The sequence below is a fragment of the Neospora caninum genome, chromosome IX (assembly GCF_000208865.1).
Source record: "Neospora caninum Liverpool complete genome, chromosome IX".
Classification (NCBI taxonomy): domain Eukaryota; phylum Apicomplexa; class Conoidasida; order Eucoccidiorida; family Sarcocystidae; genus Neospora; species Neospora caninum.
In genome coordinates, this window is record NC_018390.1 from 945,472 (window position 1) to 966,189 (window position 20,718).

The 20,718-nt window shown below is 52.3% G+C and overlaps 2 protein-coding genes across 2 annotated transcripts; one reads left to right on the forward strand and one right to left on the reverse strand.

Moving 5' to 3' along the window:
- Positions 1–1,027: 1,027 nt before the first annotated feature.
- On the reverse strand, positions 1,028–1,660 carry NCLIV_039620 (conserved hypothetical protein; the record flags this gene model as incomplete). Its single annotated transcript, XM_003880871.1, has 1 exon — positions 1,028–1,660. The coding sequence occupies one exon, from the start codon at positions 1,658–1,660 to the stop codon at positions 1,028–1,030; it is 633 nt and encodes a 210-aa protein (XP_003880920.1).
- A 4,717-nt stretch (positions 1,661–6,377) lies between these two features.
- Positions 6,378–18,283, forward strand: NCLIV_039630 (putative beta-adaptin-like protein; the record flags this gene model as incomplete). The annotated part of the gene is made up of 20 exons (XM_003880872.1): positions 6,378–6,479; positions 7,222–7,429; positions 7,957–8,065; positions 8,749–8,837; positions 9,381–9,502; positions 9,823–9,917; positions 10,362–10,503; positions 10,865–11,024; positions 11,572–11,690; positions 12,174–12,311; positions 12,898–12,987; positions 13,368–13,455; positions 13,863–13,947; positions 14,144–14,228; positions 15,025–15,075; positions 15,507–15,963; positions 16,194–16,263; positions 16,697–16,886; positions 17,687–17,745; positions 18,070–18,283. The coding sequence occupies 20 exons, from the start codon at positions 6,378–6,380 to the stop codon at positions 18,281–18,283; spliced, it is 2,673 nt and encodes an 890-aa protein (XP_003880921.1).
- Positions 18,284–20,718: the final 2,435 nt, after the last annotated feature.

The following is a 20,718-nucleotide window of genomic DNA, read 5'->3' on the forward strand; positions in this document are numbered from 1 at the left end:
ACGCTCCTCGATTGGAGACCCCGTTTTGGTTGGAAGGCACGCCTTGCGCCGGCCACGGTCTACCCTTTGGTCGACACGCCGCACCAGATGATAGAACCGCCTCGGCTTCGACAACAGCAATCAAAAGTGCGCTTTTCTTGGATCACAAAAAAACGCGAATTGCCTCGGCTTGTGTTACCCAACCCTGTGGATGAAAGTGGCGTAACCTGCTTTTAGGCGGGTGTCCGTACCGACGGAAATTTTCTCTGAAAAGAAAGCACTCCTGAGTGTGTGATAGGAAAGTCGACGCGCGCGCGAGTACTACGGGGTCATTAGATCGGTTCTGCCGCTGCACGTGGGGTCCTGGAGAAGTAGAGTCTCTGTCGTGTAGCATACGCAAGGTTCTGTGCACTGGGGTTCTGTTTATCTACCACAAGAAGTGGAACGAAATGGCCGCAGTCGAATAACGTTCTCTGCGACAGCTCTGCGCGCCCGTGTCCAGAGTCGAAGCCTTAAATTCACTTGGAACCTCGTGGAAAAGCAAATTCTTAGATTGACATCAGGGCTGTACGGTGAGAGTCTGGTGTTCATAAAATGGTTAGAGTCGACAAATCCGAGAAAAATCCTCCAGCATAGCGACAGATCAAATTGCACTGCGAGGAAGGTTCGAGCACCGTCCGGTCGAGCGTTGCCACTCAGGAAACATTTTCATGTACTCTGTTAAGAGGGCGAATAGGCGGTTTGCATGGTCCCCACCCCCTTCCATAAAAACTCCCTTTTCAAGTGTTTTACACGAGAGGTGCTCAAAATGGAAAGCGGCGGTGCAGTGGGTGCCGGGTGTCTTTGAGAAGTCACCCTTTCATGGAAAACGGTGAAGTCACCGCGCAGAGTCCAGGAGAGAGGCAAAAGTAGCGCCACAGTACGCGTGATCATTGGGGAGTGGTTTTGGACTCGACACGTCGTCCCTAACGCAGGCCTAGACCATCCACTGCAATTCTGCAGGAGATATTTGTCCGCTGAGAGCGCGGGCGAAGAAAGGCACAGTGGATTAGTTCACATAGGCTTGTCCCGAGGAGAGTCTGTGCTTGGACGTGATCAGAGGCTTCAGAGCCTGTTCTTCCTGTTTCTCGGTGCTCTCTTTTCTGTCTCCCTTTTCTCCCTCTTTCTCGTCTTGCTTCTCGGCGGCTTCCTGCCGATCCTTCTCCAACCGAGCCGTGTATTCCGCGGCCTCATAGTAATTGTAGTGGACGCTGATCCCCGGAGCGTAGTGGTAACCGGCATGGAAACGCGCTTGGGGAATTGGTTTTGTCATGTGACCAAACATTGCAGGCTGCGGCAGATACACGCTGTTGGACAGGGGAGACATTTCTTCGGGGGCCTCGCCAGACTGCTCGCTCCACGCTTGCTGAGCACACTGTTGCTCGTACTCTTGCTGCATTTGCTCATACTGCTGGCGAAGCTGATCTTGGTTCAGAGTCTCCTGCTCCATGGCCGGCTGAGAAAAGTTCTGCGCTGCTTGACCGTCTTGGCCGTAGTAGCCAGTCTGCCAACTTTCCTGGCCAGCGTACTGTTGCTGGTAATAGCCCTCGTTCTGCATCTGCGCGTAACCCCGCTGAGCGTCACCCCAGGCTTCGGATTCCGCAGCGGGGTACGCGTACTGGGGAGGGTAAGGAGTTGCCATGGTAACAAGATTTCTTGAGGCGTGTTCTTTTGAGGCACACTCACTTTGAGGAAGTGAGGGCAGTGCTCGACCCTGATTTTGGCTCGGGGGGTCTCAGGGGCGATGGATATATATCCCCTGTTTAGCTGAAGAGCAGCCTCTCTACCGAACGTAGCCACAAAAAGACACCTTATCTGGTCTCCTCTGGCTATCGCACGCAGAAAACTGCGAAAACCGCGTCGCTGGAATGGAGTTCTGTCTTCCCTAACGACTGCGCACTGTCAACCCGCAAAGGACTTTTTGCGGCGGCACGCGAACGACGGTGTGTCTCGAAGTCCGGATTTCGGAGAAAGCACGTTGAGCAGGACGGTGTAAGAAGCAGAACAGATAGGGAAAAACGATTTGGTTCCTCAATGAAAGGCCACGCTTTAAAATTGATGCATTAGATAGAGATATGGGGTAGGATCATTTAGTGTATGCAGCTCCAGCAAACTCCGTCGAACGCGTGGGTAGACCTCGCGTGGCAACTGCGGCCTCAATCCCACGTTACTCTGGTCGAAATGTAGACTTGTGAAAACCCAAAAAGACTAGGCGGCCGCAGCTGGCTTTCCAGTTTGCAACCGCTTTCGCAAAAAAAAAAACGACCTGAAAAAAGGGACAACAAAAACGAGTGGACGCGCGACCAGGGTGCCTCCTGGGACTGTGCTCACAAACCCAATGTGGCTGACTAGCTTGCTGCTCGGCCGTGCAGGTTCTGGTCACGCAGAACGCCGGGAAAAACTTCGGTACAGAAGGAAGCGTGTCCAGGTGTGGGTAACCCTCGATACACATTAGAATTTGACAAGGAAGTTTTGCAGAAGTGGAGAGCAACTTGAAATTTGCCGCACCCGGACGGCTAAAGATGGATGGTGCGATGACGGTTTCCGCCGGCAAAGCGGGACGACGTTGCCGTGCGATACCACAGGCTTCCGCCACGGCAAGTGGTGTTGCACGAGCAGCCCCGCGCTCTCTCAGTTCCTTTTCGGAGGCCCTGAGCTTGGCGTTGTACGGCATTTCCTCTTGATACAAATCCAGCGAAAAGCTCAGCACGGCTTTGCAGTAGGAACGGGCGGAAAGTCTTACCGTGACAGAAAGCGTGCCACGCAATGGGGTTCGGCGTTATCTCGACCGCCACAGCGCTGCATGTATGTTTTCGGAGAGAACCTAACCGTCCTGCGATACGTCCAGGTTAGGTTGGATTCCGCACATCTTCTCCAAAGCCCGTATTGGGCGGAGGGGAACGCAAGAGCCGCCACTCACAAGGTGACCGACAACGAGTTGAACGGACGCTCCACAGCTGACGCCTCGTGACGGGACACCCCGCAGTCTAGACATACAGTGGAGCGCTTGTTGGTGTTTTCTGAAAAAGAAGACTGGGACACAGACAACCCTGTTGTCGCCGTCCGACAGCCAGGGTCGGCTCGAGGTAAAATGGGACTACAAGAATCACGACCCTAACGTTTACAGTCTGGAGTATTGCGCGAAAACCTGTAACATGTCAGATTGGGAAGGTCCCATACACCAAACGAAAATTATGGCTGCTAGGCCGCGAATGATGTACCGGCGAGGATCGCTTTCCGATGTCCGTACTCAGCTTTACCGTGGAGACACTCGCTCCGCTCCCTAAACATTTGAGCAGAAGTTTCTCTTTTGACTCTATATCCATAAGGAGACACGGCAGAGAAAGGCTTTCACTTGTCTTGTGCTAGCTCGCTTTTCCTGCTAAGATATGAGAATAGGTTTGTCTTCCACATGACGCGAAGACACCGCCTGTCCCCTCATAATCAGAGTATGCCAACTGAATATGTCAACTCTGGGAGGTACGAGACAATTTCTCGCTGGATCTAGCGAGTGGCGAGTTTCAGTTTGCGGCAATTCCATATCAGTAGCACGGCTGCTGAGGGAGGCTAACGCCAGTCGCAAAGCAGTTGTGTTTCGCGTGAATACGCAGGTACACTGAAAGCCACTTCACCATGCCCGGTTTCCTTTGTACGGCACTTCTTCTTTCCTCGATCGCAGAGCTGACAACCTGTGCTGAGGCGACAAAACTGAATTTATTTACAGTCCCGTCCACCGATTGTGCTGAGTCGGGAACCGGTTCCCGGGGCTCGAGACGAATGCACCAGAAAAGAGAACGCCTTTAAGAGAGTGAATGAAGCCTGAAAGCATGTTGTGTAGGAAAGGTGAGTGTAAACAGGAAGAAACTACTCCTGCATCCTCCTGTACGTCTGTCACGCGTACTGATGCCGTTCCGCAGCTGTTGCCTGTCGTCGCGGTTCGCCGGACCAGATGCCGTATCGATTAGAGATCATACGCCATTGCTTAGCGACAACAGCAAGGCAAAGCATATGCTTCCGTGTGGCGTCGCAGGCAGCCATTCCGGTGGCAGAATTTGTCGTGGCGCCCATTTCCTGTTTCACCAGTTGAAGTACCTTTCAGCAACAACTGCGTGCAGTTAGCAGGTTCCTTTAGGACTGCGTCATCATCGGTTCCGCTTTTCGCCTCGTCAGTTTTGTATCAAACATTACACGGGATACGTCTTATGTGAACTTAATACAGACCGTGGGAGCGACGATAACCTTTCATCAAAAGATTTAAAAAATACTAAATTTCTGTTGTGTGACGGGGCGTCGCGAGGGATGACAGGGCGTCGCGAGGGATGACAGTGCCACGACTGTGTCGGCACATATCAGACAGGGATTTCCATCAAGAAATTGCGTGCTCTCTCCCCAGAAAAAGGTCGTTTGTATAAACCAGGGATCCTGGCGGATCGTTTTCCGTGGATACACAACGGAGCGGACACCCGGTACATACTGACATTGGGGCGAGCGTTGCCACTAGGCCTCGTTCCCCACTCCAGAAGTCTCGTCTTTCTTCGCTTCAGCTTGTTATTTGGGTTTCACTGAATAGACCATCTCGGGCTGATCACCTCGAGTGCTACAGTAGAGAAACCCGTAGTACCAACACGCACTGTTCGATTACAATGCGTCGGTTAGACTCCTCCGTTCGCAGAGGAGAGGAGTTGCTTTCCTGCACTGATCTGCGCGGCACGTCAGCCAATTCGGTGCATGCGTCGCGGCGTTCGGTTCCAGGAGAGGAACGCGTTTTCCCCTGTCTCTGTTTCGAGGGATGGACTACGAGACACGTGTCAAAACCCGCCTTACCTCTTTATTGTCGGCGGAAAAAAGTGCCGCATGCGATCCTCTCCACGCCTGCTGTCCAGGTTCTGCATGTGACGTGTCTTTGAGACCGCTTCGTTCGTGAATTGCTGATCTGTGGTGATACAAGACACGGAGAGGTTTCCGTGGACTCAGCCAACTGGTGTTAACCCGGGCCCTGAAAGGCTTCTTTACCGATCCAGTTTCTCCTTTTCGGCCTCCTAGCGTTAGGTGTGTGTGTGTGTGTCACGCAAAAGCTGCTTCGTTTTGCAAGCACCGCTGCATGCAGGGGACGAGCAAACGCGCAGTCGCAGCCGTTTCTCCTTTCTTAGACTTTTTGTACCCTTTCTCGCCCTTACAGCCGTCGCCTGCTTGTCTTGACAAAACTTCTACCTGCTGAGTCCCTCTTTACACACATCTCCAGTTTCGCTGAAGGATTCCTCACGGTCCCGGCTACAGCGGCCTCTACGCGGGCCAGTAGAGGATTCGCGACTCTCTCGGGAGTTTCTTCTGGCCCTCTTCCGTCGGTCTTTCCTCCTGTCTTATCCGCTTGCTTCTTCCCCGTCGTTCACCGAGTGTTCCTCGTCGATCTTCTGCGGCGACTCTCGCCGCTCTCGCACGGGCAAACCGGGAGCTTTCTGCTGTCTGGGCAGTTGCGCATGCAGCGGAATCCTTCGGTTTTTCGCCTTCAGTTTTTCGAGACCCCGCCTCGTCCAGCCAACGCCTTTCCCCTCCTCTGTTAAACACGCGAATGCGCGGGCGTTCGCCGGCGCCGCATTTCATCCGCGCCACACTACACCTTGTCTCTCGCACTTGCCTCTTTCTTGTGCCCATCGGACGATGACTTGGATTGAGGAGCTACTGACAAAGAGAGTTTTCTGTGGCCGCCCCGAGAAGCGCCGTTTCGTGTACCTCTATATACCTGTTTGCGAACAAATCCACAGGGGAGATCGGAGATGCCGACGGGAGGTGTACAGGGAGAGTGGGGTTGCAACGGCATCCGCGGTTTTACCCCCGCCTGCCGCTCTTCTCGCGTTTGAGAGCGCCGGGTCCTCTCGACCAGTGAGCGAGGCCTAACGCCTCTTCATTCTTTGCTTCTTTCCCCGTTTTTTCTCTGTCTGCTCTCCGCCTTCTTTCTCGGTCTTCTTTCCCCTTTCTTTCTCTGTCTTCCTTCCTCCTCCTTTCTCCCTTCCTTCGCTGCCTTCTTTGCCCCTCCTTTCTCCTGCCTGTCCCGTGTCCATCTTGAGTTCTCCAGCTTGCCCCGTTTCTCTCTCCGCATTTCCCCTCTGTGTTGCTCAGTTTCCCACCTCTTCGTCTTTCTTTCCATGTATCCTGCGCGTCTGCCTGTGCCTCGCCCTCTCTCGCGTTTTTTCTGTCGCAAGCTTCATCCCTCTCCGGCTTCGGTGCCCCGTGGCAGCGCGCGTTCGTCTTTTAAGACGAGAGACGCGCATAAACCAGCGGGTTTAACGAGCGACGCTCCGAGCTTCCTGTCGAATCAAGCAGTCTCGGATTCTCCTTCTCGCTCTTAGCAAAACGGCAGCATGGCCTCCGTCCCTCCCCCCGCTCCTCCCCCGCCTCCGGCGCTCCACGCCGGTGACCCGCGACCGCCGGCAGGTCCACAGTTCTTCGTCGATCAGAAGAGGGTAGGAAAATTTTCGAAAAACCTGGAGAGCAAATGCACACACGCGGAATCTTGCCCCGTGTCTCAAAGTCTCTCCTACGCACACTTACGCCTGGAGGCGCGAATACCTCTGCATGCGTATGCATATCTTCCTCTCTACATGTATCTACTATCTCTCTATCTATATCCGTCGGTCTATATCGATCTGTCTACACGCAAGTATGCATGTGCGTTGCCTGCGCAGAGAGAAGGGTAGAACCAGAGGGAGACTGGAGGCATGAGATCGGCAGAAAAGTCGTGAATTTAGACAGGAAAAGCGAGGAAGCAGTGCCGTACCGGCGGGCTCAAAAGGAGCAAGCTGCTGTTTTCCGTGCCTGTGGATCCATGCCCCAATGCTCCGCTCTGCCGCCTCGGGATGTTTTCCCTTCCGGGAGTCGTTGGTTTCCTGTTTCTGTGTCCATCTCCCCTGCTGCGCGGTTCGTCCTCTCCTCTCTCCCTCATTACTTCTCGTTCCGCCTCTCTTCTCCCTTTCTCCTCTGTCTCCTTGAGTCTCCTTCTATCTCTCGCTTCCTCTCCCGCTTCCTCTCCCGCTTCTCTGCTTCGCCGAAATCTTTTGCCTGCCCCTGCTCTCTTCTCTTCTTCCCGTTTTTTCGTTTCTTCGCTCTCTTGCCACACGCTTCGGTTTATTCCGTTCTCTACCTGTCGGTTTATTCCTTTCTCTACCTTTCGGTTTATTCCTTCTCATTCTTCTCTCTTGTTCGCAGGGGGAGCTCTACGAGCTGCGACAGGTGTTGCGGAGCTTGCCGACTGAGCGGGACGTGGGAAAGCAGCGCGACGCTCTCAAAAAGTTGATCGCCTACATGACAGTTGGCCTGGATGTCAGTCGCCTCTTTGCCGACGTGGTGATGCTTGCCTCCACCGCGGATCTCGTCCAGAAGAAAATGATTTATCAGTACCTCACGAACTACGCAGGTCCGGAGGCCACACAGAGCGAGGCGGGCTGTGGACGCCCCCTAGCAGCGATCATCGGAAAACGTGCAAACGTCTGTTCTCTGAGAGCCCGACAGACGGAAACAGACACACAACTTGGGGCTTGTTCGCTGCTCACGATCCCGCGTTCTTTGAAATCCAGTCAGGTTTAGGTTTCGCTGGTGCCCGCAGGCGCTGTGCATGCACTGGGATAGATCTGTCGTTTCCCTTGCATGCCGTGCATGCGCGCATGCCCGACGATGCTTCGGGTCATTTGGAGAGCGAGAGAGAGGAAGAGCAAACGCACTGGACTCGGGTTTTGTGGCAGGGGCGCGTGTGGAGATTGCAAAAGGTTCGAGTCGTTAACGCCCGCTGGAAAGTGTAAACTTCGCGTGCTTGATTGACATTTCGCCACTCATGTGCAGCCCTCCAAGATGCGTGCATCTATCGCAAGTGCGGGCCGTTTTACCGAAAGACGCAAGGCTACGCTGTGAATGTCCTTGCGGGTGTTGCGTGCGTGCGATGCGCAGACACCAATCCCTCTCTTTCTCTCCTTGCGATCAACACTTTCCAGAAAGACTGCAACGACGAAGATCCGCGACTCCGAGGCCTTGCACTCCGGAGTCTCTGCTCTCTGAGGTGGGAACGCCGACGTAGAGAGAACGCCTACCGCGGAGGCGGCAAAGCTCCGAGGAGAGACATCCAGGGTGGACTGTCAGACGGAAAAGGAATCGAAAAAAAGATACTTGCAAAGTTGAGGAACGCCCGCGGGAAGAAAAACGGAAGAACCGCAGTCGAGCTTCCTCTGAGCTCGACAGACTTTACTTTTTCGCCTTTTGTCTCGCTTTGAGCGCAGCGTCGTTCCACATAGATGGGCACCTGACAGTCACCGCGGAGCAAGGTCGCCTCGGAGGTTTCTGGGCATCCAACTCGGCTCGTGGCTGTCAAGCCTAAAACAGACATATACATGCACATGTGTACACTTTTGTGCATACCTGCATACGTACATATTCGTGAAAGCATGTGCCTCCCTCTTCCGTTTGATCCCTATCGACATGGAAGTACCCCTGTATACGCATCTGTACATCTGTCGGCATGCACAGATATGCGTGAACGCGTCTAAGCATATATAGGTACTTGAATTCATATGGTGCTAGGGAGGAGGTTGCTTTCTGTTTGTTGGATCCTTGCGCCATGCGGAAGTGGCGGGAGAACAGGAGACGGAGGGACTCGTCGCGCCGGCGACATTGACTTCCTGTTTGCGCAGCGGCGTGTCCGTTTTCCCAGCATCCTCTTGGCCCTCCCCGCTTTCCGATTTTCAGGCTGAGCTGCATGCTCGAGTACATCGAGCCTGCCGCGCGGAAAGGCATGGCCGACGCCAGCCCCTACGTGCGCCGCGCGGCCGTCATGGGTAAGTCCCCTCGAAATAGGAGACAGTAGAGGAGACAGCAGAGGAGACAGAGAGAGAGTAGAGGAGACGGAACGCTGGACAGAAAACAAACGCGGCTCGTGTGGAAGAAGAAGCGTGCTGGCATTTCTGCGTGTTTTGCGGCTCCCTCGTGTCTCTCGTTCCTGCCTTTTTGAGCTCCTCGTTCCTCCCTAGACTTCGCCCCGTCTTTCCGCGTCTCCGTCGTCTCTTCCCTTCATCGTTTTTCTCGTCCTTTCTCTCGGTTTCTGCGCCTGATGCGACAAGCTTGGAAGCGTTTTCCCTTCCTCCCTCGCCTCTGGAAGAAGCCTCCCTCCTTTTTTCGTTATTTTTCTGGTCTTCGCGTTCCTCCTGCCGTGTCTCCATCTTCCGTTCATCTTGTTTTCTCTCTCTTTTGTTTTCGGCTCTCTACTCTTTCTCCGTGTACTTGTCTCTGTTTTTCTCTTTCCTCTCTTTCGCTCGTGGCTGCCTGTCGACATGCAGTTGCTGTTCTTCTTTGCTTTTTCGCGTCTCTGTCTCCTTCCCTAGGCATGCTGAAAGTTTGCAAGTTGCTACAGGAGGTGATGTCGACTGACGAGGAGAGCACGCGGCAGCGCATCGACGACATTCGTCAGCGACTCGACGAGGCTCTTTTCGACGATGATCCTCAGGTGAAAAAGCTCAGGTGGAAAAGTCATCGGTTAAACTCCGGCCGCGGCGTCCCACCCGGCAGCCCCCTTTACTGAAAAGTGGGAACCTAAAACCCGAAGGTTCCACGAGCTAGACAGGCCGTGCTAGAGCTGCGCGATTTGCCTTCTTCAGCGTTCGCACGAGAGACGCTTTGCTGCGGTCGCGTCGGCGCATGCGCTTCCATCTCTTTCCACCGATGCGAGTCGTGTTCCGCTCTTTTTTCCGCGTTGCTGTCTGTGCGTTTCTCTCGTCTCGACACCGGTCCGTTTCTCCGTTCTCGGCCGCTCTTCTTCCCTCTTAGGTTGCAATAAACGCCGTCTGCGCCTTGAACGAGGTCGATGCAGAGACTGGTGGCTTGCAGGTGACGAAGAAAATCGCAACTCACTTCTTGAACAGGTACTGCCGGGCAATCGCTTCCGTCACTTCTCGACTCGGTCTGTTTCAAGCAGCGAAACATGCGCGGAAAGAGGGTGCCTCCCGCGCCGTTTCCACTTGAAAAAATAAGAGGCTGCAAGAAACCGCTTCCGCGATCGCCCCCCTCCAGAGCGGGGCGCCATGCAAGCCCGCGCAAGAGTGTCTCTTTCCACGAAGGCTTTCCTCTCGCGTTCTGGCCTTTCACTCTTGTGGGAAACGGCCAGGCGCTTGAACCGACTGAGGACAGAAGTGAAGACTGATCCAGGCGCGTTACGAGACAGGAGAGAGAGGTATTGCTAGGCTCACAAAGAGTGCTGGAGACCGGTTCCGAGGCCGCTCGCGAGCTGCAGATAGCTCGGCCACGTGTCTGTCGAGACTCTTGTTTCTTGTGAGTCTTCACGCGGATGTGCCGAACGCTGGTTTCAGGATCAAGCGATTCTCCGAGTGGGGCGTTTGCGTCGTTTTGAACTTGGTCGCCTCCTACCAGCCAGAGACGGAGGAAGAGACGTTCGACATCATGAACATCCTCGACGACAAACTTACGAGCTCGTCTGCAGCCGTCGTTCTGGTAAACGGCCAGAGAAGCGAGAAAGGAAAACGACGGGCGTCTCCAGAGGCAGGGTTGAAGATAGGCTGCCTCCGCGCTCTGGACAGCGAAGGCTGACCAGTCAACACTCATGGGCAAGGACACATCCAGCAGACACTCGTGCACTCCTTTGGACCTCTCCGATTCTTTGCGGCTGTATTGAGGCCCACGCCGACGTGCATTTGTCACCTTTCGAGAAACACACGCAGCTCTCGCCTTCCTCTCTCACATTTCGATTCTTTCGCGATCCTGTGTATCCCTGCAATCGTGTCGACTGAGGCGGCGCGTAGCTCTCTCTGGACTCCGGATCTTGCCTGCGTCTCGAGCGCCTTTTCCTTCACAGGGGTGTTCAAATTGTTTCCTCGAATTAACACGGGGAAACGACGAGTTGCGTAGACAAGTCTACCGCCGGCTAAAGCCGCCCCTGTTGACGCTGGCGACGACAGGCTATCCCGAGATCGCACATACCATTCTTCGCCACATTCTCCTCATCGTTCAAACAGGTAAGCGAGACAAGGTTCGAAACTTGTTCGCCGTATGGGGAAGGCTCCTGCTCCTGTCCTCCACCTCTTCTAGTCTTTCGTCTGTCAGACCAATCCGTCCTGTAGGCCTCTCCCTGTTTAGGTTTCGCCTTTTAGGTTTGGGCTGTTTCGACCTTTCCTTTCGTTAGATTTCTCCTTGTCGTTTCCTTCCCGACCTCTGGACACATGGAAGAGAAGCAAAGCGGAGAGAGCGGCAGGCGCATGCAGAAGCGGGAAAAAAGACGCTGAAAAAACCCGCCCATCTCGAGGGGGGCAACAGACCGGCCTCCTGCTCCCTCGGCAGCAGTCGACGAAGTGTTTGTTTCCTTCCCGTCCTCTGTTGGGCCGGTCGAGCTGTGTCCGGCTGTTCGCGACAGCGGCTCTGCGAGGACGTCGGCGGGAAATTCTCTTTCCGTTTCTGCGTTCCTCCTCAGACGGTCGGAAAGGCGCTTTCTCGCTTCCCTGTCTGCGGAGAGCTTCCTTCTCGGATGCGTATCTTCTCTTCTCTTGCTTTCCGTGGTGCGCGCAGGAGGCCCCGATGCCGTTGAGGTCTTTGCAGGCGAAAGCCGGCAGCTTTTCTGTCGCTACACCGATCCTTCCTACTTAAAGTCAACGAAGCTCCAAACGCTCACCGCTATTGCCACCGAGGTAAGTCACAACACACACTTCTCCATGCACAAACGTATCCTTCTACCTATCTACATGCTTACAGGTACAGCTGTAGGTATACGCAGCAGTATATATATATATATATATATATATATATGAATATTTATGGATATTTATGGATAGAGTTGTAGGTGTATGCTGCAGTATGTGCATGCCTTTGTAAAAGGATATATATATATATATATATATATATATGTTTAAGCATATGCGCTTGGGTATTTATGCACGCTTCTGTGCATGTAAAACATGCATATACGTATTTTTTTGTATCGATGTCGATCCGCACGCTTCCATCTCCCTCTCGAAAGTCGTGGAAAAACATTTCTCTGCGTAGGGCGATAAGGAGGCTTCTGCAGTGCGTCGCTGTCTGTGCACAGATGAAGTTAACTCTGAAGCGATTGCTGCTTTTGTGAGGGTGAAAGAGACAGGGTCGGTGTGTGTTGTTTGTGTTGTTTTTGTCAGCGAAACTGCGTGGACATGATTGCGGAACTGCGAGAGTATGTGTGCGATGCCGATGCCGACATCGCGCGACAAAGCCTTGCGGCTCTTGGAGTCATCGCATGCAAAATTCCTTCAGCCGCTGACGACGTTGTAACTCTGGTGCGCCCGAAGGAAAGCCTCCGCCTTTTTCCTTCACTCTCGTTTCTTTTTTTCTTGCTTCTTGTTACTTCGCACGACTTTATCCTTTTCAGTGTTGTTTCTGTCGTTTTTGCTTTGCTCCCCCTTTCTCCTGTTTCTTCCTCTGTCTCCCCTTGTGGGGGTCAGCAGCGTCACATTGTGTGTATGGCGTTTTCCTCTCCTTTCTTCCGCAATCCCTTTGCTTCCTCGGCCCTACTCGCCCCCTCTGACTCTCCCAGCTGCTCTGCTCTTCATTCACCTGGCGCTCTCCTTGTCGTTTTTTCCTCGTCCCGCGTCGCGTAATTCGCCCTCCTCGTTTCACTTCCTCGCGTCTCCCTCGTCTTAACCGTTTCGCCGCTCCGTCTTCGTGCAGCGTCTTGTCTTTTTCGTCTTCGTCTTTGCCAGTATGCGCACCTTGATTGGGAAGATCCTCTCGCCTCTTCGTGGCTGCAGTTCTCCCCTCCCCGCCTTGTTTGTCGTGCTCCTCTCTTCGCCTCCTTTTTTCGCGTTTTTCATTCCCTCTTCCGATCCTTTCCTTCCTGCGTTTCCCTGCGCATCTCCGTCTCAGCTGCTGTCCTTCGTGGAGATGGAAGTTGCAGATTTCCTCGCATCCGCCGCGTTTGTCATCCTTCGGGATATCCTCCGAAAGTACACAAAGGTACACCTGAATTGCGTACAAGGCGCTGCGGAAGGCGTCCTCCTCAAAAACAAAGCTGAAAACCTGCTTTTCACAGAAACACTTTTACCGCCCTTCACATTCATACTCACAGTTATTCAAATACACGCATGCGCCTCGAGGAACAAATCAACATATATATATATATATATATAAGTGGTACTTGTGTGTGTATATATGTGCCGATACGTGAAAGCGTACTTTTATGCATATATATATATATATATATATATATGCGTATATTTCCATATGCGTCGATTGAATGGGGTTTCGTTGTGTCCAGAGAAGGAAGAGCCGGCGCGTGTTCAGGTGTACGTGGGGACATTTTGGCGATGATTCGGGTGTCTCACTTCTTTTTTCAGATGATTTCTCGTCTCGTTGACGCCATCCGCATCCATGCGTTGCGTCTTTCGGACGGCGAGGGCGTTGCCGCTGTCGTTTGGATGATTGGTAAGTCTCTCCCCCCTTTTCTGCTTTCCGTCGACCGCGTCTCTGTTCTCTTTCCGGTCAATCAACGGTCGCTCCGCGCGCCTCGTTGCTCATCGGTCGCTCGTCTCCTGGAGAAGAACAGAAAGAGAAAGGGGACCTGAGAAGGAACAGAGTGAAGAGGCTTGAGGAGAACGAGCATTAGAAGAACGGCTTTGAGGGAGACAAAGAGGAACGGAAGAGGCTTTCAGGAGAAAAAGGTTGTTTCTGTGTGAAATCCGGCAACGTAGCAAGTCGAGTCTTTCTCCTTTTTCTATCATGCGCCCTCTCCACACGAGGCAAAGGCGCCTTGCATCCTCCGCCTTTTATGGCGAGCACGAAAAATCCCTTTTTTCAAAACAGAGAGTCGCGTCCTCCCCCTCTGTTTCCAGGTGAATTCGCCAAGGACATCGACGACGCCGCGTACATACTCGAAGAGATTGTTGATCGATTCGAAGAAGAACCAACGATTGTCCGGTGAGGAAATGGAGAAAACCAACGCGACGCGCCTTTCACTTTCCTGTTTTCCCCTCTTTCTCCCCCCCTTCTCTCTTGTCCCCTTCTCTTCTCTCTTCCCTCCTTCGCGTATCCCTCCTTCGCTTCTTCCTCCTTCGTTTGCCTTTTGTTGCTTGCGCCTCAATGTGTCTGCATTTCTCCCATTCTTCTTCCTCAGACTCGAACTCCTCACGGCTGCGGCAAAGAGCTTCTTTCACTACCCCGGCGAAATGCAGCCCATACTCGGCAAGCTCCTCGAGAAGGTGACTCTCGCAGTTCTTCTTTTCGTCTTCTTTTTCTCTCTTTGTTCGTGTCTCTCTTTTCACCTTGACCCTGAGTAGGGCTGCGCGCGCGCGAGCGGTGGCGATGACTTCGTTATTCGTACCGTATCAGATCGCTCTTTGTGGATCGCGTGCACCGAAAACGATTTCGATTCACACATCCTTCGGCTTTCCGGTCGCGAACGATTCGTCGCCCCCTTTCGATTCAGGGGCGCGTCTGTACCTGTGTGTGCCTGTCTATAACAATAGGACATATATTTATACGCACACATGTCTGCATATATATCTACATATATGCACATACATATATCGACATATATATATTTATGTATATATGGTACAGGTTACAGATATTCTAGACGCAGGGGAATCGACGGGGAGCTGGCTGCTGTGTCGGTGTGGCTTTTTCTCTTTCTGCATTTTTTTCGAGACTTGCAAAAACGATTTCGTCCCTTGTTTTCTACAGGCGATCAACGACACTTCCAACCCCGACGTTCACGACAAGGCGCTCTTCTACTACCGGTTTCTGAAGACCAGTTTGAAGGCAAGGCTTTTTGTTTTGCGAATTCCCCTCCAATGCTCATCTCAGACCCCCTCTGTGTATCTCGGTGTCTGAGTTGGGGCGCGCTGTGTGCACCTTAGCTGCTCCCGTTTCCTCTCTTTCGCTTCCAGTCCCCAATACTTGTTCCGGATCCTTTCTTTTCCGCGTGCTTCTGTTGCCGAGCTTTGCCATTCTCCCCGCTTTTCCCTGCTCTCTTTTTGCGGCTTCTCGATGCAGGAAACCCGCCGCATCCTCTCGACGCCGCTTCCGCCTGCTGATGAGCTCGAGGTACGGCATCTCGCCACTGGAAACACGTCTTTCCCTTCCCCTTACCCGTCTCTCTCTGTCTTCTCCGTCTCGCTCTCTCTTTCGCCGTCACTCTCCGGTTTTCTCCGTCTCGCTCCGTCTTGCTCCGTCTCGCTCTTTCTGCCGCTTTAAGGAACTGAAACAGAACCTAGTGGTCCTAGGAAATAAGAGATCGCGTCAGTTCTTGGAGAAACGTTTCTCTCTCCGGCTGTCCTCCCCCCCCGCTGTCTCTCGCAGTGTCTCCCTCGCATTCTCCATCTCTCGCCGTGTCCACTTCTCTTCCAGTCTTCCCCACCTACCTCTCTCTCTCTGTCTCACGAAAGGGTGTGCCCGGTTTCCTCGCTGGGTCGCCTTTCGCCTGTTTCTTCTTTTGCATTCCTCTTTTTCGCTCGTCCGTGCTGTGCAATCGGCAGTCCTCGGCCGAACGCGAGCTTGCAGACCGACTCCTTGAAGAGTTCAACTCCCTCGCCGTCGTCTACCGGCTGCCTAGCTCGGCCTTCCTCTCCGTGTCGCCGATCCCCTTCGGCGGCAAATTCTCGCCTTCGCGCAGAGACGCCTCCGCCTCTTCCACGAACCGTAGGACCTCGTCGCAGGCGTTGCTAGACGGAGGCAAAGCGGGCATCGCAGGGAAAGAAAGAGAGAGAGCGGAGAGAGAGAGAGAAGAAAGAGAGAGAGAAGAGAGAGAGAGGGAAGAGAGAGAGGCGGAGTTGATCGCGTTGAGGGAAGGAGATTTTGGCGACAGGGGAGGAAGAGGTACGCGTCAGGGAATGTCTTCACTTGAACGGAAAGCAGGAAGAAACGAAGTGGGAGACTTGCTGCTCGCCCTCGACACGGACGCTGGAGCTGACCCGACAGACAGAAAGAGAGAAGGTGAGAAAAAAGCGAGAGGGAAATGAAATGCGAGAAAAACAAAAGGAACGTGCGATTTAGAAAAAAGCACATGCAGGATTTTCTTCCTCTTCCTTTCTCTCATTTCTTCTCCCTTTCTCTTTCTGTCTTTGTCGCTGGTCTCTGCGTATTCGATCTGCATCTCTCCTGTGCATGTTCTCGCTCTTCTTTCTTCACTGCTGTCTCCCTCACATACACTTTTTCTTTTTCAGACTCTCCTCCCCTCGGTTCGCGCGACTCTCCGGTCTCGGGCTTTGCGGCCTCCGTCCCAGATCGTCTCCGGTGGGGTTTCACTCGAAAGTTGGCGAAGGAACAGATAGCTTTAGCTACACACGTTACCTTTTTGTCGCTCGTTTTCCCTCAGTGGATTCCTCTCCACTTCCGCGGCGACATGTCGTGCGTGTCCCGCGGAGCTTCCGCTGTTTCGATCGCAGGCGTTCGATCGGCCATTCTCGCGTTCGTTTCTCGGAAGATAGTCGTGTCTCCAAAGAAACGTTTCTTGTCTCTTCTCGAGGGAGACCTGTCCTGTCTATCGCTTCTCTCGTCGTCGCTCCTCTTCTCGCTTCTTCCTCTTCGCTCTCCTCTGTTCTTCTCTCCTCTCTTCTACTCTTCTATTCCGCGTGCTTCTTCTTTGACTCTGCATCCCGTTGGCGGCCACCGTTTCACGGCGTTTCCCTCTCTTTTTCATCTGTTTTTCTTTCTTTTCCGTTTTCAGTCTCACTGCCTCCGTGACGCTTGATTCCGCGATGTTCCAACGCCTGTGGGAGGAGGCGGATGATGTGCAGACTCTGAACGCAACGCATGCGACGCCCCATTTTTCTTCCTTCCTCTCCGTTTCCGAGGATTTCGAGGCTCTCGGAGAGGCGTTTGAGGCTGCCGCGACGCAAAATAACATCTTCACCATGGTCAGGACCACAACAAAACTCCCCCCCCCTCCCCGTGAAGCGGCCTCGGCTCCTGGTTCTTTTGCTCGGACATCTCCATGACGCAAAAAGAGACTGAGGATGCATTTGCAAGCACGCCTACTTAATAGAAACTCTCTATCAATATATATATATATATATATGATATATACGGGCAAATGTTGATTAGTTGCACTGTGGCAATGCAGCCTATGTCGCGAGAGAGAGAGCGGCAGAAACGAGAGAGATAGGCATGTCGAGGGAATGGCGTCGAAGTGAATGAGAAGCGTCTCCGTGTGCAGGCCAAAAAAGTGGCGTTTCAAGAGGGCGCCGGAGAAACGAGCTGTGTGCCGGTCTGTCGATTTCTCTCTCTAGTTCTCCCCAGACACTCACAGTCAAAAATATATATGTTTCAAAGCCTCCCAAATTCGCACCTTCTTTGTAGCTTTGCAGCATGGGAGCCCAAGCAATCGACAGACGCAAGAAACATAGGCATGTGTGTTTGTTTTTAATATTAATCACGCTGGTCGTAGAGAATCAATCCGTAGAAAGTACCAGGAGAGAGATCCTTTGTCTCTCGCTGTGTTTCTACCAAAGGTGTACAGACTTCCTTTTTTTCCGTGGCAACGAGAGAAAACGAAGAAGGACTCTTTAAGACGCGCATCGAGGGGAGGGGGGAGGAGGCGGGGAGGTTGAGACGCGCTGATCAAGAGTGAATTATCCGTCGACGTTCCATCGTTCTCTTTTCAAAACGAGATCGCTCCTTAACGTTTTGTCTTTTGTTTTCGCTCTCTTTTTCTCAGGCTTCCGGAGTGCTTGGCGACGTCCTGAAAATGTTCTTTTACGGGAAAGATGAAGACGGGTGAGACCCGCAAACCGCCAGAGGAGGCACGAAAGTGCGGGAGGGGACACCACGAAGCGTCTCTCGTTTTTATTCTCGTTAGGTTTGCCGCGCAAACGAGATGAGAAGTCATGTGCTTCCCTCATATTCTTGAAGACGAGGGAAAGATATTAGCGCTCCGTGATGGAAAAACGCGTGTGGGGTGTACGTACAGCGCGTTCAACCCGCGTTCGTTTTTCCCTCTGTTGAGAAAAAGGCATGTAATGGAGAGGGTTTCTCTTTTCGTCTGTCCTGATTCTTTTTTTTTTCGTTCTTTCTTCTGCGTGGCTTTGCGTGGGTGCTCAGGATTTTGTATTTGTGTGAGATGCAGCTGACGCTCACGCCGCTCGACGTGCCCGAGTTGAATCTCACGGTGAAGGCTGCAACCGAGGAAGCCTCGGATTCCTTTTTGAGTGGAGATTGTGCTGTGCGACGCGAGCAGTTTGCCGCCGCACTGCGCGAAGCCCTCGACAGACACACCGATTTCCGAGGGCGTAGTCAGGCTCAAAATCTAATGTAGAAGAGAAATAAACAACGACACCTACCGGCGAGGAAGGGAGAGAAAAGGGAAGAGAAGGGAGAAGATACTCGAGCAAGAGGAAAAGATACTTGAGCGAGAAGGAGAAGATACTCTAGGGAGAAGCAGAAGATACCCGAGCGAGAGGGAGAAGATACTCGAGCGAGAGGGAGAAGATACTCGAGTGAGAGGGAGAAGACACTCGAGCGAGAAGGAGAAGATACCCGAGCGAGAGGAAGAAGATACTTGAGCGAGAAGGAGAAGATACTCGAGTGAGAGGGAGAAGACACTCGAGCGAGAAGGAGAAGATACTCGAGCGAGAGGAAGAAGATACTTGAGCGAGAAGGAGAAGATACTCTAGGGAGAAGGAGAAGATACTCGAGCGAGGAGAAGAAAGCGGTGGCAAGGGGAAGAGAATGGAGAGAAGACGAACGAGAGCAGGATTTGAGTCGATTTGTCATTTTTCGGGGTTGAACGTTGCCGAAACTTTGTCCGTCTCGACCGCTGCCAGACCTTTCTCTGCCTGTAGTTGTCCACGCATCAGTCTCGTCTGCATGCGCTCGTTTCGTCACTTTTTTTGCAAAATTCTGCTCATCCGTGGCATGCAACAGCCACACACGTCCTCTCTCGCTTCGCAAGTCTCGCCATGTCTACATCAACTGTTTTCTCTCGACAAAAAACTCTCAAGTCAAGCAAACTAAATAGAATCGTCTACATCTGTACATCCCCACTTACATGCCTCTATTATATATATATATATATATATATATATATATATATATCCGTTTCCGTACGCTCCTGGCTTTGTGGAGAAGGAAAATTCGAGCAGCGGTATGCATGAAGCAAACTTCGAAGGATCTCGTCCAGAGCCAGAGCAGTCGTGTCAGAAGCCTGTTTGTCGAGATGGTGTGAAGCTTTGAAAGGGTGGGAATTTGGTTTGTCTCTCCGGGGGAGAAGCGCAGGTGTCGGAGTGGGAGTGCTTTCAATGGACGACACGCGGATGCAGTGAGGGGAAATTCTCGGCTTCTCCACTACGCGACTTTACTTCCCTGGCACGACTTCGAAGAATAAAGAGAGAACAGAGAGGAGAGGGCGAGCAAAACGAATAAACAGAAGCTGAAAGGCGAAGAAAGCGACTGTTGCCCAGAATGGTGGAGTTCTCGCAGGGAAGGGGGAGAGCCGAGAAGGAACGAAAAGAGAACGTTTTTTTTAAGGCGGTGCGTCACTTTCTTTCAGGTTGCTCACTTAGAACTCGCAGGTGGTTACAGGCACGGCGACAACGAGGAACCCGAAAAAAAAGCCCCACATGGGCGTGCGTGCACATACACCACACATATCAACACCTTTTACATACATATGCATACACGTAAATAATATATATATATATATATATAGGTATGAAATGCGTATACATATGTATTCTCTTTATGGGTGTTTTTATGGCCCAATATGTGACCTTGTCGAGATGACGAATTGTACTGAGACTGATGTGTATGTGTATAGATCATGAACCCTCGAATGGCGAGACCGCTGTCACGTAGACAGATTCGGAAAGTTTGGCTGCCCACTTTACAATTAACGGCGGCTCTCTTGCGCAGCTGTACATCTCAGAGTTTGTCCGAGGCCTCCAGAGAGTCGTCGACATTTCCAGAACTTCGCGTTTGCTGGGGGTTTTGTCGCATTTAACAATAATGGACGCACGGCCGTTCCGCAACATGCTCAACCTATCCAATTAAAGACGATAGGACGCGTCTTTCTTCTCACTAGGCAGGCAAGTCGCGTGGCGACCTCAGGAGCGAGAGTGTCACAGTATCTGGACACATTTGTTCCAGACATCGTGCTGATCCATGATCGCCTCAAGCCTGCCAGGCACTTCCTTCCTCAACCTCTTTCTGGCTCCAGCTCCTTGCACATTTTTGGCCATACCGAACTTTTGTTGGTTTTCGCGAATATCGCAGTCGACTTACCCTTCCTCTCGACTGCCTTTCTTCTTGCAGCGTTCCATGGAGTGCATATTTTTATATCCGCAGGGCGTTCGCGCCTGGTACCCCCACTACCTATCCCGCTCGTGGTCCCCGTATACATATATATATATATATATATATATATATATATATATATATATATGTATATGTATATGTATATATAAATATGTATATATATATATATATGTATATATATATATGTATATATAAATATGTATATATATGTATATATGTATATATATATATATATATGTATATACATGCCTTGCTTCTCTCTGTTTCTTAGATCAATCTCTTTCTGGGTCCGGGCCTTTTAGTGCATGGAGGGAGTTGGCGGCGGCGCGGTGAGAGAGCCGCGTGTCTTGTTTCCTCGCCGTGGCTTCGCGTTTTTGTCGAATCAGGCAACGCCTGAGAACTCTCTTTGGAGAACCTTTGCGATGGTCTCCAGCTGCA